This window comes from Doryrhamphus excisus, chromosome 19, assembly GCF_030265055.1.
Source record: "Doryrhamphus excisus isolate RoL2022-K1 chromosome 19, RoL_Dexc_1.0, whole genome shotgun sequence".
Classification (NCBI taxonomy): domain Eukaryota; kingdom Metazoa; phylum Chordata; class Actinopteri; order Syngnathiformes; family Syngnathidae; genus Doryrhamphus; species Doryrhamphus excisus.
This window is the reverse complement of record NC_080484.1, coordinates 8185434-8200438: the sequence shown is the minus strand read 5'-3', so window position 1 is coordinate 8200438 and position 15005 is coordinate 8185434. Positions and strand designations below refer to the sequence as shown.

General features: G+C 42.3%; 1 protein-coding gene across 4 annotated transcripts in view; it reads right to left on the bottom strand.

Moving 5' to 3' along the window:
* The window catches only part of si:dkey-174m14.3 (uncharacterized protein LOC563117 homolog), a 37937-nt gene extending 22951 nt beyond the window's left edge, over nt 1-14986 (bottom strand). For 2 of the 4 annotated variants that reach the window (XM_058056965.1, XM_058056967.1), the window contains exon 1: nt 3398-3646. Coding sequence is in view for 2 of the 4 variants with exons in the window: in XM_058056967.1 (XP_057912950.1) it covers nt 3398-3420 (23 nt within the window). In the remaining 2 variants the exon portion in view is untranslated. Of the gene's footprint in view, nt 1-3397; nt 3647-3704; nt 3743-8637; nt 10384-10481; nt 10528-13843 lie in introns of those variants that run through there. The other 2 variants (XM_058056964.1, XM_058056966.1) reach the window with 2 other exon arrangements.
* Between the last annotated feature and the right edge of the window lie 19 nt (nt 14987-15005).

Below are 15005 nucleotides of genomic sequence, written 5' to 3'. Positions count from 1 at the left end.
AGTGACATAACAAGTGTACACTTTAAGCGTGACAACGACGACTGTGGCATTGTCTTTCATAAGTGCACGTTATTATTAGATACATCATCCAGCGTCTCAATGTGGCCTGTAATATTAACAGCTATAGAGGGAAATGCAAAAACAAAATGATATATTAAAAATTGTATCACTGTCCTCTTTGTCGGGGAGATCCAGCACATAAGTTAACCACTTTAGCTCCCATTAATACTTAAAAATAGCAGCTCTGATATTCCATTCATTTCCTCGCTGGCCCGATGCTTTGACATGAGGAATGAATGTGACCCGCTGCTGCAGATGAGGGCAAAGGAGAGGGGGCATAATGGTCTTAACCTGATAAGATCCACTTAATGACTCCTGAGGGAGCTGTCACAGAGCTTCACATCACAGCAACAGAAAGGCAACATTAGTATGTAGAAGGTATCAAAACGCAACGTGAACCGACTCATACCGACGCGTCCCCTATATTGCTTTTACACTGAATATGTGCCACACAAGGAGCCATATTTGGGAAGTCATTTTGCATTTTGTGACTACGGCTCCAGTGGGTATGCTGGAGCCCAGGGGCGTCACTAGGTTCTGAGGACAGGGGGAAGCTTAGCCCCCTGGAGATGCACAGGATATGAATGAATGTAGTAGACATTCAAAAAAATCCAAAAAACAAATAACGAACTAGAACCCGGATATAACTTTCCCACTTTTGGACAGATTTAGTAGAGATACTCAATTGTTTTAGGCCACCATTTTAGTAGTTTTTAGGGGTGTGCTGGAACCTATCACAGCTGTCTTTGGGCGAGAGGCGGGGTACACCCTGAACTGTTTGCCAGCCAATCACAGGGCACATATAGACAAACAACCATTCACACTCACATTCATACCTATGGACAATTTGGAGTCACAAATTAACCTAGCATGTTTTTGGAATGTGGGAGGAAAACCCATGCATGCACGGGGAGAACATGCAAACTCCACACAGAGATGTATAATAATAATTATTATATTATTAATTAGCCTATTATTATTACTATCATTATCATCATTATTCTTCTTCTGAATAAGAAGCCCCCCTAAAATAGGCCTAATGACGCCACTGCTGGAGCCTATCCCAGCTGACTTTGGACACCTCGCAGTTTACCCTCGCCACCCTAGTGAGGATAAGCGGCATAGAAAATGGATGGATAAGAAAATACAACATTGAAATAATAACTCTATTTAAAAATATTTCAAGAAATAAATACACTGTTATAATAGTCTTTGGCACTATCCCTCATTGATATGGAACCATAGTACTGCTATACTATGGTATTTTCTTGTACAGTTCTACATCAGTGCTCAGTTCTTGTGTTGATTTCAGTCCCCAGGCACTAAAAAGTAATTCCTAACCCACGAGCTGAACATCCAGTGCCTGGACATCTGGCTAAATATAGAGCACTTTTAATCCATGCCACCATTTTCTTGTTGAATCTTTCATATCACACAAAAAACAACTTGAAATATGCACAATATCTTGTCTGTGTACGGACGAGTGGTCTGCGGGGAGGGTTGGGATGTTCATGGTTGAAGATGACTCTTTGGAAATGTTTATTAAGATCAAAGTAGAACAATGAGGTTTTGTTAAAAAATGTGATTAATTAATTAATCTTTCTTGCAGTGTAGTAATAGTGTCACAAAGAGTATTATTTACATTTAATTTACCTTTGACACAATTAAATGATTTGGACAGTCAAAGTTATTTTTTGTGTTGCTGCCAACTCTCCCTGTCCTTTCTCTCTAGATGCAGGAGGCGGGGTACACCCTGGACTGGTCACCAGCCAATCACAGGGCACATGAGGACAACTCACACTCAAAAACGCTCCAAAGTTAACCACACAAGTGGATAAAAACATGTGTAAAAGTAACAAGCAAGGGGGGAATGTGATGATAACCATAGAACCAAAAATGGTAACTTGGGTTTCGATGCTCAGTATAGTAGTAGCGATACAATTGATTAAATATGATTATAGCACATCTATGCTAATGTTAGTAACATATACCTGAATGCATCATTATTATTGGATTTTCCAACCATCAATTACCTAAACAGTACATTTAGCAAAGAAGCTCTCTTTCTTGTTCACTCTCCATCACATGTCTTGTCAGCCCCCTTGTAGTTCACACTGTGTGTTGTTACTGTTACTGTTACTGTTACTGCACAATGATGAACTTCTGGTTGTCATGAATGGTAACTTGTCAAGGTTTTCTCATGGTGACAGTTTGAGCCCGGACAAATGAATGTGCATCATTTCCCTATGGGATCATTTTGCTTTGAAATGAAAAGTAAACCATGAAACAGATGCACTCGACTCTGCAGGCACTTCTGCAGCTGTTTAGTCAACTGTGCAATACTTAAATACATCAGTGAAGATGCCTTTAGCTGCATGCAAAATCGACATCTCTGCCACGAGGCCCCAGAGGCGGGACCCCGGGCCGGCCCAGGGAAGGAGGTAGGGAGAGACAGACACTGTGAGAGAGAGAGAGAGAGAAAGAGAGAGAGAGAGAACGAGAAAGCAAGGGGGGCAATAGATTTCACGGCATTTCATCATGTACAGAGTGGAGGTTGTTTTCAGAGATGGAGGCGAGCACAGTGGGGGGGGGGGGGGTGTGGGGGGTGTAGGGAAGGTCAGGCAGTGGGGCCTAACCTTGTCACATGTTGTCGTTCAAGGCCGCCCACCTCCCCCCACCCCCCACCCGGTTACCTTGCTTGCTCTAAAAAGCACGGGGACTACCCCTGTTTATCTTGGGAGGGCTGCCATAATTCAATTACGGTGGTGACACAGAGCTGATGACAATTGACGACACATATCCGAGAACCTTAATTAGCGCTCTAATCTGCCTGAAATTGTCATAATGGCGTCTATAACCCTAAACAAAAGGCATCTATTTCCGTAATTAAAACATGCATGCGTGTGCAACAATGAATCTTTCCTGCAGGGGGCAAATCCTGCATGCACGATTTAAACTTTGCATTTATTGGAGTTTGTGTGTGTTTTTAATTGAAGGCTTGCATGCAAGTATGTAAGATACTGTAGTATCATCACAGCGGTGGAGCGCTGCTATCATGCAGAGTTATTAATCACTGGAAGCATTCCGACAGGTGACTGCACAGAATCGTGCACAGTCATATATAAGACAATGGAAAACTAACTGTTTTAGATATATATATATATTTACAGGAGAGCTACACACAGCATGATGCAGTGCATTCCCCCCCTGCATACAACCATGAAAACACTCTAAATCAAAGTAACAGAAAAGCACCTCTGCATTAGTTTCTTTCAATCCACACACACACACACACACACAGCTTTACTGTCCAAATCCAAAAGATAAAAAGCAGTACCTCCCACTCAAGCACAGCTTCATCCTGTAGACGCACAGATAAAAACCCGGCCCAAGGGGGAATGTGGAGAAAACTCCCTCCAATATGTACAACCAGCTCTTCCTTTAAGCAGCGAGAAAACCCCAGCAGCACATGCACACTCGGCTGACGCTGATCTGCCACTTTAACAGCAGCAGCAGAAGAAGAAGAAGAATCAGCAAAGCCAGGGAGGGAAGACAGTGCAAGAGAGAGGGAGAGTGGGAGGGAGGACACAGGGAGAAGGCGTGGGTGTGATGAAGGATGTGTGCAGAAGGGAAAAGAAGCCTACCTGATGGTGTCTATGTGGTTCATGTCATCATCACACACCTAAAAAGGGAAATGACAGTTATTAGTGGAAAGGGGGCCTGGGAGCTGCCACACATGCATATTCAGCAGGCATGCTCGGTGCTGTCCCTGTGTTTTTGTTTATGTTCCTCCTCTCTCTCCTCTCAATCCCTTTCATGCTCCCTCGTTTGCTGCTTTTCCACTTGCTAGTGAGAGAGCTGCAGTGGTCCCCTTGCCTTCCATGTATGTGAGGTAAAAACAATCACATCAGCTCAACAGCGTGAGAGAAGAGAGTGAGAAGCATAAAGGGGAGGGAATAGGAGATGAGGGGAAAGGGTGGGGGGGGGGGTATAGAGTGGAAACCTCCATTGCAGCCAGACTGCAGATACAGTATATTGCATCTCCTGACTGGCGATGCTAAAGAGCGCAGAGACACAGAGAGGAGGGGAGAGAGATCCAGCATGGAGGGATACAGGTGGTTACATCTGTTGAGTCTAGAGAGCATATTAGTCATTCACACACTAGCCAGCCTGTAATCTTCACCAAGATACAAGATGCAGGTCATGTTAGTACGTGTGTACAGATATAAGCATCGTAGGTGTGACAATTCCGCAATGGGGGTGGAATCATGAATGCGTTTAAGAGCACTGAATGTCCCCGTGTGTTAAAATGGAAACAGCCTTCAAGTTATCCTATATCACATTCTCAGAAGACAACACGATACCACGACTTTAGGACTACAGTGGAGACGTTCGATACAAGAAGGATAACAGTTATTATCACATACTACAGTATTAATTGGCCCTGTACCCTAGAAACCGCCCATGAATGATACGGGAAAAGGCCGAAATGATACTGTGTCAAAGCCCAGGGCAGTGATACTGATAAAATATAGAGTTTAACCATGTCCAGTATCAGCCCCCGTAGCTGTCCACTCAGAGCGCGCTGCTCTGGTATCGTGCCCGTGAAACAATCAGAGAACAGCACACGAGTGCTTAGTGCTTCTCCAGTCACCAAAAAACTCAAACTTGATTAATGGAACTTTAATTGTCAGACATTGATAAGATAAGACTGTTGATAAAATATTATTGTTGAAATATTTTTGCAATTGTTGTGTTTACACTGTTTAGATATAATACATGTAATAAACTGAACATTTTCTGGAAACAAAATGGTCTTTTGATTAAATAGTATGTGATAATAAGCTCATGATTAAATAGTATGTGATAATAAGATCATCACATGGTTTGTCTGGTATCAGGCCCAGTATCATGCCCCCGCGTGCTGATACCTGGCCTGATAACAGACAAACCATGTGATAACCTATAATGACTGAAATGAACGTTTGCAGTGTTGCAGAATTGTAGTGTATCATGCTGGGTTACACAGCCGGGTTAGGGTGATGATAGACATAGAACGGCAACATTGATCATTTTGGTTAGGAATGCACACCAAAACTTGGCATCATAACAGCACCGATACTGACAAAATGAGTAGGAACTAGATATCGGCGCTCCATTGGATGCTAAATTTATGCGTGTGGAATACATTAAAACAGACCGTTTTCACGGGAACCACAAAATCCAAAGAAATACAACTGAATAGGTGCAGATTCTGGAAGAACTATAAAGCTTTGTGTGCTGGTTATTGTGTGTAGCTGCTCTATTGAGTAAACAACTCAATACAAAGGGCTGGGAAATTTGTATAATAGGTCCCTTTTGATCCATCCTTTGTGGCGCCCCCTATGGGCTGTGCTCTAAATACAGTATGTAAGATACCAAAGCATTATTATTAAACAAATGGTCAATGACTTATGGACAAATAGTTGTTAGGCACTGTTCCTATTTTGGTCGATGGCGGCCATGTTTTTCAACCAATCTTGCTCATATTTTACATATATGTGCCTCTGAGTCCCCTAAAGGTAACAAATTTCATGCTCATGCAGCTTACAGTTGAGAGCACTAGGCTGTGTGTGAGAAATCACAAGTCAGTTTGACGTACGAGGTCAAACTAAAGTTGTGTATTTGTTATAATTTTTCTGATTGTATAAGATCCAGAGTTTCATACTTTGTTCTGTTACGGATGTTTGTGCCACTTAGAAAATGTGCAACGTTCCCTAGCCCTAGGTTAATAGTATTGTTAGCTTGCTATTGTATTGTATTGTAGTCCATTCACTGAGCTCCCTCAAGTACTGGAGCTAAATAAAGTAACAAAGATATTAGACACAGCTCTCACTGTGATGCAGTGCAGGTCTACAAAAAATAAGTAATATCTCCCTGCACTATTTTTTATTCCATTGCACCAGTGGTCATTATATTGTGTCTATACGATATTCACAACATGGAGATACTGTACATGTTTTTCATTTGACAGTATTGGATATCGATGGTATCTCATGGCAGCAGTTTGGTACATGTGCGCTCGCAAGTACAAGGACGCGTGTGAGGACATGAAACTTTGCAGCAAGCAACACCAACAGGCTCACATGCTGGCTCCACAGCCCCCATACCGCCCACCTTTTTTTTTTTTTTTTTCCAAGCAGTTGCTAAGGTGACGGCAAAGGCTGAATTTTAATCAGACAATAAATTAAGGCAATACGAGCCTCTCTTTTAATATTGAACGGCCACATTGCTAATTTTGAAGAGCCTTCCTTGATGTCGAGTCCTTTCAATTACGTGTTGTAATGTTTTCATGTCCTCAACTGTTTTATTTACCTCCAAAATAATATTTTTTTTTCTTCAGTGCTTTTATTATCCACCGCCTCTGGGATGAACATCATGCTGAGACTGCAAATACATTCACTGTGGAAGCAGTAACGTTTAATTGAGCCTTTAATCCCGTCTTCCTGCAACATGTGTCTGGGGAAAACCACTGGTTGCAATATCCTAATTAAGGCCGACATTTTAGTTGATTCTGTGCATCCCCAGCCAGCCCTTTTTGGTATGAGGTTATGTTTCAAGCGGAGTGAATGAGGGGTGTCACACAATAAACACTGCTAAATGGGCTGAGTCAGTGGATGATTGCGTGCATGGTGTTTGCGTGACCAGAGGAGACGGGATGGGTAGAATGCTAATGAGCACACCAGTAATGGCTTTACTGGTGTATGAAGCATACACTGGATCAGTCACACTAACTAGACCAGGGGTCACCAACGCCCGTGCGCCCACGTGGACCACTAAAAGCGCCCGCGAGGCATATTCTAAAAATAGCACTGGTCACAAATTATCATTGTTATTTTGTGCTTTAAATTTTGAATCAGAATTGCTTACATCAAAAATTAAAACAAAAATATTTTATAACAAACTCTTACCTCAAGTCAAAGTTCATGTGTGCGCAGGCGTCCGCTCACCGCTTTTCCGATATAGTGCAGCGGTGATGAGGAGTTAGCTTACTCGTGCAATTTAGCCCCCAAAAACATGGCAGAAAAGCAAAAAAGGACTTACATTTTCCACAGTGATTGGGAGGAAAAATTTTTCTTCACGTATTTTGAAGAAAAATGTATGTGTCTTCAGCTAGGAGACCAGGGTTCAATTCCACCCTTCACCCTCGGCCATCTCTGTGTGGAGTTTGCATGTTCTCCCCATGCATGCGTGGGTTTTCTCCGGGTACTCCGGTTTCCTCCCACATTCCAAAAACATGCTAGGTTAATTGGCCACTCCAAATTGTCCATAGGTATGAATGTGAGTGTGAATGGTTGTTTGTCTATATGTGCCCTATGATTGGCTGGCGACCAGTCCAGGGTGTACCCCGCCTCTCACCCGAAGACAGCTGGGATAGGCTCTAGCACCCCCGTGACCCTTGTGAGGAAAAGCGGCAGAAAATGAATGAATGAATGTATGTGTCTTATTTGCGGGACGACAATGTGGAGAGACACTTCAAAACTTGTCACGAAAGCTTCAATGCGAGCTACCCACCTGGCAGCGCATTAAGGACGGAAAAGGCCCGTTTGTTAAGGGCAGCTTTGGAAAAACGAAATACTTTTTTCACTAGGCAGGTGAAAAAAATCACAGAAAGGTGTTCCCTCTGATTTTCAAATATGTGAGCACATAAATAAATTTTTTCTTGTTAAAAAATATGTTTTTGTTACCATTATTGTGGAAAATAATTAACATTGATATGTGAGCATAGTGTTACTGCTACTATTCCTTTTGTTCTGAATACTAAAAAGTGATCCGTACAGTTTTGTCATTTTGGAAGTTCACCGCAAACAGGTATCCGTGCTCACAAAGTAGCCCACGGCCTCAAAAAGGTTGGTGACCCCTGAACTAGACAAATCTAAAATTGTGAAAATGTTCATATCTGGACCGTTGGACGTCAGATTGCAGCAGTTTATTGAGCATGCCACTCTATATTTAGACCAGAATTTTAAAATAACCATTAGAGAAAAATGGTTTGGAAGTTCTGGGTTTCCAACCTCAGTCAGTCAGCGTTTCAGAGTGCAACATACACATCATATAGTTGATGCTTCTGCACCTCCTGCCAGTTACTAGTGATAGCCACCACTTTGCACAATAGAAATAAATAGTACAACTCAAAATTAGAAATTTTCCCTTCCTGAAACATCATTCATGCATTCATCACGTCACGCATTCTTTCAATGATGATGATGCTGGTGTTTCAGGTAACATGATTGTTTACAAGTGAGCTCAGGGGAAGCGTACAGCATGTCACAGATTTTCTCACGGTAGCACAGTAACACACATGAGAGCATGAGCAATCTCGCCTCATTGGATAAAATATATATATATATTGGTTGTCTGACCGGGTATTTTTAATGTTATCGGATTTATCGGTATGATGTTATAAAATCGGGTCGATAATCAAAATAAGCCACAAAGTCAACATTACATAATGAATACATCTTACTCATTTAGCATAGCAAAGCAGAAAAGCTCCACAGCCTGTTGTTCCAGTTCAAACAATTGGGACTGACTCACCATGTTGATGCCTCTGGGTAACGAAGTAGATCTGTGGGGGTACCTGGAGCCGTAATTCGATGCCAGAAAACGTTTCATTTCAAATCCTTGGCAGAAATTTGGAGGAGGCGGAATCAGATTTTGATCATCTATCAGTAACAGCGGTGTCGGGTCGGGTTTGTCGTCCATATCGGCTGCCTGGTCGTCCCTTCTCACAATGTCTATGTCTGTCTCCAGGTAGGTCTTCACGGGAAGGTCAGTTACCGAGGGTTTCTGTTCCAGTGCGGAGTCTTGCTGCTGGGCCATAGAGCGTGGCGGACTTGGGTTCCTCTGAGTATGGACCTTGTCTTTAGGTTGACCTCCACTTGAGCTGGAGGGATGAGCTGTTTTCCCAAAGGCCTGCAAGCTGTTTGGGTCAAGCACGTTGGATGTCACCTCGTCCAGGAACTGTGAAAACTTCACTTTGTCTTCAGTCTTTCCCTCCAGCAGCTTCTCGTGTTTACCTCTCTTTGCGCTAGCTTGGGTGTGAGCAGAGCCCCTCCCCTGATGCTCTCCACCCCTGTCAGACCACGCATAGCATCCAATATGTGGCGCTGGATGTGCTCTGAAGTGTTCATCCCTGGTTGGATGGGCTGGCCACCTTGGCTTTTCTTTACATCTGCTTTGAAAGACCTTGCAGCTTTGCTTCTTGATTGAGCTATGAAGAAGGGAGGTCACATCTGCGCTCCAGCTGTCCAAACTGCTCCTGCACTCGCTGCTGCTACTTGGTACACAACAACTGGAAGCAAGGCTGGAAGAGTTTGCAGAGTAGCCAGTGAGTTCCTCTAACCAGGCCTGATCATTGTTGAAAATGGGGCACAAGGGCGTGGAGGAAACCCAAGACTGTGAGACCAGTTTACTTCCCGGTGGGACGGATCTGCCAGTCTCATCCATGGGTTTGATGCCGGCCTCCCTTGCTGGTCGGTCAGTGATGCTGCAACTGACACACAAAGCAAGGCCCACTGAACAACACCAATTTTAAAGAGTTCTCACCCAATTCGCTCTCATTATTGTGCAAGCCTGACCTAGAAGAAATTCAATACTTTTCACTCTAGGCTGAACAGATGGCCTCCTTCACTGCCAGGATAACATTCTGCCATGTCAGGCAAGGCCATCCGTGACTTAAAATTTAATGCACAGAGCAAAAGTGTCTCATTAGGTCAGCCACACAAAGCCATCAGTCATTATTTCGTGTTTGCCCACAAACGCACGTCCAATCTTCATATCCACAGACACATTCTAGGCTCCCCTACGGATTTGTGATGAACGAGAAAGACATTTTTTTTTTTACACAATCCCAGACACTATCTTTGTGAGTTTTAACACCAATTGCACTCCGGGTGCTGCTCTTAATTAGAATGCTTATCGATAGCAGAGCAAGCAACGCTTTTCAGCATTTTCCAGGTCAGTGGCTTATAGAAGAGCATTGATCTGACATGACACTTCACAGCCAGCACACAGAGGCTTGTTCAGCACAACTTCCACTATAAAACCCTACTCCTGACGAGAAGTTGGATTTTAAGGAGGTTCACTATGCTTCAAATTTGAAGCATAGCCTTCACTGCTGAGTGTGGACACAGTAAGACGGTCATTTTAAGCTTCTGGAATGATCCTGATGGTTATGGAACAAAAAAGCCAAGTGGTAGACCTAAAAAAAAATCTTAATCCTCAGCCCAAATGAAGGTTGTTACTGGTATCGGGTCCAGTCCAAAAACCATCAGACGACATCTGCGAGAGAAGGGTTTTAAGAACAAAAAAAAAAATCTTCAAAGTTCTTGTGTCTTGCCCGTATTTACGATATTACTGGAATGACAAGGAGATCCTACCTGAGATATCTTCCACATGTCACAGTGCAGGGGGCGCCATCATGATCTGGTTGTGCAGGGGCGTCAAACGGAAATTGAGAACAGTTACATGTTGATGGCAAAGGAAGTTCAAAAAAACAACATCAGTTCCAGACAGTGGATACTCTCTGTGAAGCCATCTTCACCATCAGGATCAACATTCCTACTCTGGCATCAAGCATGCCCAAAACTAATTTTTGAGGTGATTAATAACAATTGAGACGGCACGGCGGTCGAGTGGTTAGCGCGCAGACCTCACAGCTAGGAGACCAGGGTTCTAATCCACCCTCGGCCATCTCTGTGTGGAGTTTGCATGTTCTCCCCGTGCATGCGTGGGTTTTCTCCGGGTACTCCGGTTTCCTCCCACATTCCAAAAACATGCTAGGTTAATTGGCCACTCCAAATTGTCCATAGGTATGAATGTGAGTGTGAATGGTTGTTTGTCTATATGTGCCCTGTGATTGGCTGGCGACCAGTCCAGGGTGTACCCCGCCTCTCGCCTTTTTTGAACATTCATTCATTCATTTTCTACCGCTTATCCTCACGAGGATCGCGTGGGGTGCTGGAGCCTATCCCAGCTGTCTTTGGGTGAGAGGCGGGGTACACTGGTGACTGGTGGCCAGCCAATCACAGGGCACATATAGACAAACAACCATTCACACTCACATTCATACCAATGGACAATTTGGAGTTGCCAATTAACCTAGCATGTTTTTGGAATGTGGGAGGAAACCGGAGTACCTGGAGAAAACCCACACACGCACAGGGAGAACATGCAAACTCCACACAGAGATGGCAGAGAGTGGATTTGAACTCCGGTCTCCTAACTGTGAGGCCTGCGTGCTAACCACTCGTCCACTGTGCAGCCCCTTTTTTGAACATTTTATTTCTATTTTAGATGGGATTTGGAATTTTTATTCGTCTATGGTCAGCCTACTTGAGTTTACTGGGTTTTAATCTCACTCTCAGTTCTTCTTTTGGCACTACTCCTACTCTTCTACCCCCTTAAGATGTAAATTCTTGTAATTTTTCAACTGGTCTTCACATTTTGATCAGGAGTGGATTTGCATTGTTTAGTTCTTTCACAAGAAAGACGCAGGAACTAGAGCAGTCATTTTGTAACAAACATTGGCACAAAACGTTATGTTGTTTGGGATGCTGGTGGTAAGAAGTGTTGGGAACAGGTGGGCTTAAGTGTGAAAAAAAAAAAAAAGTAGCAGCAGGCATGTAGGAACTTGAGCTTATTTTTCTTATTTAAAGCCTCAGCACCTGAACACTAAATGACAAACTACAGGTGAAATTCAATAAAGTTAGTTACTATTACTATTACTATATGACACCATCAGCTGGGTTAGAAGTCTACCGTAGGAACCAACCTGGTCCTCTCCCCAGGGGTGTCATTAGTACACATCAGATATGGAGCATTGTTAGCTAGAACCGGGTGGCCTACTGTGCCTCATGTAGTCTTTCTTCAGTACTCGGGGGCCTGCAAAAACCTGCCTCGCCACCCATGGGACCACCCCATCTGGCATTGGGGAGGGTGCAGCACATCCCTCAGCAATGCACACATTATTTCCTCCCGGAATGCCTTCTACTTTTGCAGCACCATTCTCCAACTTTCCAGACAGGTTTAAGCCACTCCTATGATAAACGTCTTTAATAATCTCTTTTCAATTCCAGAAGCAGGGAGCAAGACAATTTATAACCGAGACTGTAAGCCCATGGCTGCCCCAAGGTAATGATGCAGAAATAGATTCCTACTACAAGCCCAGAGTTGGAGATAATTGGTGATGCTCGCTCGCTGGTTCTACTCTCCCTTCCCTTGCCGCCTAGTCGGGGGGTGCATCTATGACAGTCTAACACTATGTCCTAAGGCCTTTCAGGCACATTCAGTTGAGTCACTGATCAACTCATGAAGAAGTATGTCCTTGCGAGGCTCCACTGTTACTATGACAGTGGGTGTCATCTCCGCTAGACCGTGTCAGGGTGATGATACTCAGCTTCAAGCAAAACATTTATGCTGGTCAGAGGAACATTTCGTAGAATAAGGCCTCTGCCGACACTGTAGGATGGAGCTTTGGCTTCACTTCAATTCATGCTTTTGATCCGTGTGGGTGTGGAGTGTACAGTATATACAGTACATGCAGTACACTGTATATACCCACTAGGTTGCTTCTATAAGGAAGTTGGAGGGATCAGCTGACCTCAATACATGTCATTAACACACCATAAATCAACAGCGCAAGTCACATCACGATGTGCAGTTAACAAACACATACCAGTGGTTCCAAATATTTACAGTACAAACATACTAGGGAATCATTTTATTCTGTACTTTGGACTTTAGCATGTCGTTAAAAGTGCACTCATTATATTCTATTAGCATTCTAACCACAGCGGTTTGCCCTAAATACTGATTATGTTAGCATATACAGTAATATTTTCATAGTTAACGCAGACGCAGAAGTCTGTTTTCAACCCTCTAAAAACTGTTTATAATATTATTAGAACTGTGAACTGATTATGTGATGTACTCAATTGTTCAAATGACATTAAACCATTACTATTCTACTGAAATCATAAATGTGTTAACAACTTTTTTCAATGCCTTTCATTACAAAATACATTCAGTTCTTAAACTGCCTCATCTTATATTCACATCACACCATCAGTTCAATTTTAGTGCATGTTTGTATGTACGGAACTTACCATTACCATTACCATTACCATTAGAGGCCTCCAGACATGAAACACCAGACATGAGCACCCCTATAGTCAAATGTACACTTGATTTACCCAATATAGTAGAGTAAATAAGCCACTCAAGACTCGTACTTGTGTGCGTTGAAATAAACGTGCTCCGCAAGGGGAGCTGAGTGGCAGTCAGACAGGAAGTAAAGGTCAGAGATGAGTTTTACCTTGGTGTGGGTCACTACAGCAACAGTACCCCATGTTGTTCCGATCACATCTGATGCTTGTGTGTTTCACCAATACATTACATACAGTAACATTACTGACACCTAGTGACCAGTACAGAATAGTACATATCATTCAGGCTCTTAGTATCCCTCTTCTGAATGTCTTATATTTGTATTTTTGTTGTTTTTTAGGCCTAAAATGCTTAATTTAGGCAAACATTGCTTTGATATGCATATTTAACCACAAAACAGCATTATTTATTCATACATATGTTTGACAAACTGTGATAAGAGTGAACCGAAATTCAAACCACTAAGTGGGCGAGGGATAACTGTATTATGAAAATATGGAAATAGTTAGCATTCTGTAGTAAATTGCTCATATGCCCACAGCATAAATATTTAGCTTCAAGAACATTCTCTTACCTTTCTGAATCTTGGTGGGAGGAAGAAAAACATCACTTTGTAGCATTTATCTCCAATACTATGCAGGCGCTTCGCTTAGCTCAAGCTAGCATTGTGACGTTCGCATAATAGCTTCTTTTTAAACGGGAAAAAATAAAAATAAAAAGGGGAGGAAATTAACATAATTATCGAGGAAAATCTTCAGTTAGCCTCATCAACTAGCTTAAAGTGTTCAAAGTTAGCATTAGAATTCAGACTGTAGCGTGTACTTCAAAGTGAATTGGGTTATCATTACAAGTATGTAGCTCCGTGTTAACATTGTGACTTTCGCATAAGGCTATAAAGGAAAAAGATATTCATTTCCAAGCTAATATCCACAGGCAAATTTCTCATCCGCAAGCAGGAAAACATATTTAGAGCAAATTGCATGTCAAAAAGATAAATGTAGCAGTTGTTAAAATGTTTTCCTCGGCTCACGCGCACACTGGGAAGCTAGTAGCAGAAAAATGATGTTTGACATAGTGATCCCCCAAAAGGTAACCTTTGTTATTAATTATATCTTCAACAAGCCTACACGGATTCTGTGGTGTCAGCGTACAGTGGTATCCATGGCAACAGACATTTGGGCTCAGCTCTTGGGGACGCAGGCTGCCAAACTAAATTGTAGCTGTAGAAATAAATAAATGCACTTGAAGTAAATGCAACCATTCACTGTAAAATACTGTAAACAGTTACAGGTACTTACCTGCTTTAGTGTTCATTTACCTGGAATTCTTAAGAAAAAGGATTAAAAAGAAATGGTTTGTACCTTTATTATTCTATATTCACAAAATGCATCTGCGTTTCAAATTCTATACGCTTTTAGAGGACATGTCAGTTTTTAAATGTGTCTTTTTTAAAAGTATTCAAAGGTTGACGTCTGTTTATAGTCACTGAATCAGGGACGCCCTCTAGCGGTTCCATGTTTCATGTGCATGAAAGGACACGAAACGCATGACTAAGTCATTTCGGGTTTACACGAAATAAACATTAAAATTATTTAAAATATTTTAAATGATTTTAAATGATTAAAAATTATATTTCTTTTTTAACATTCATTGTTAATTATTCTAAATAAAAGTTAAAATACAATATATATATCTTTCATTTGTTCCATCCTCCAATCAAAAGACACAATGACAAA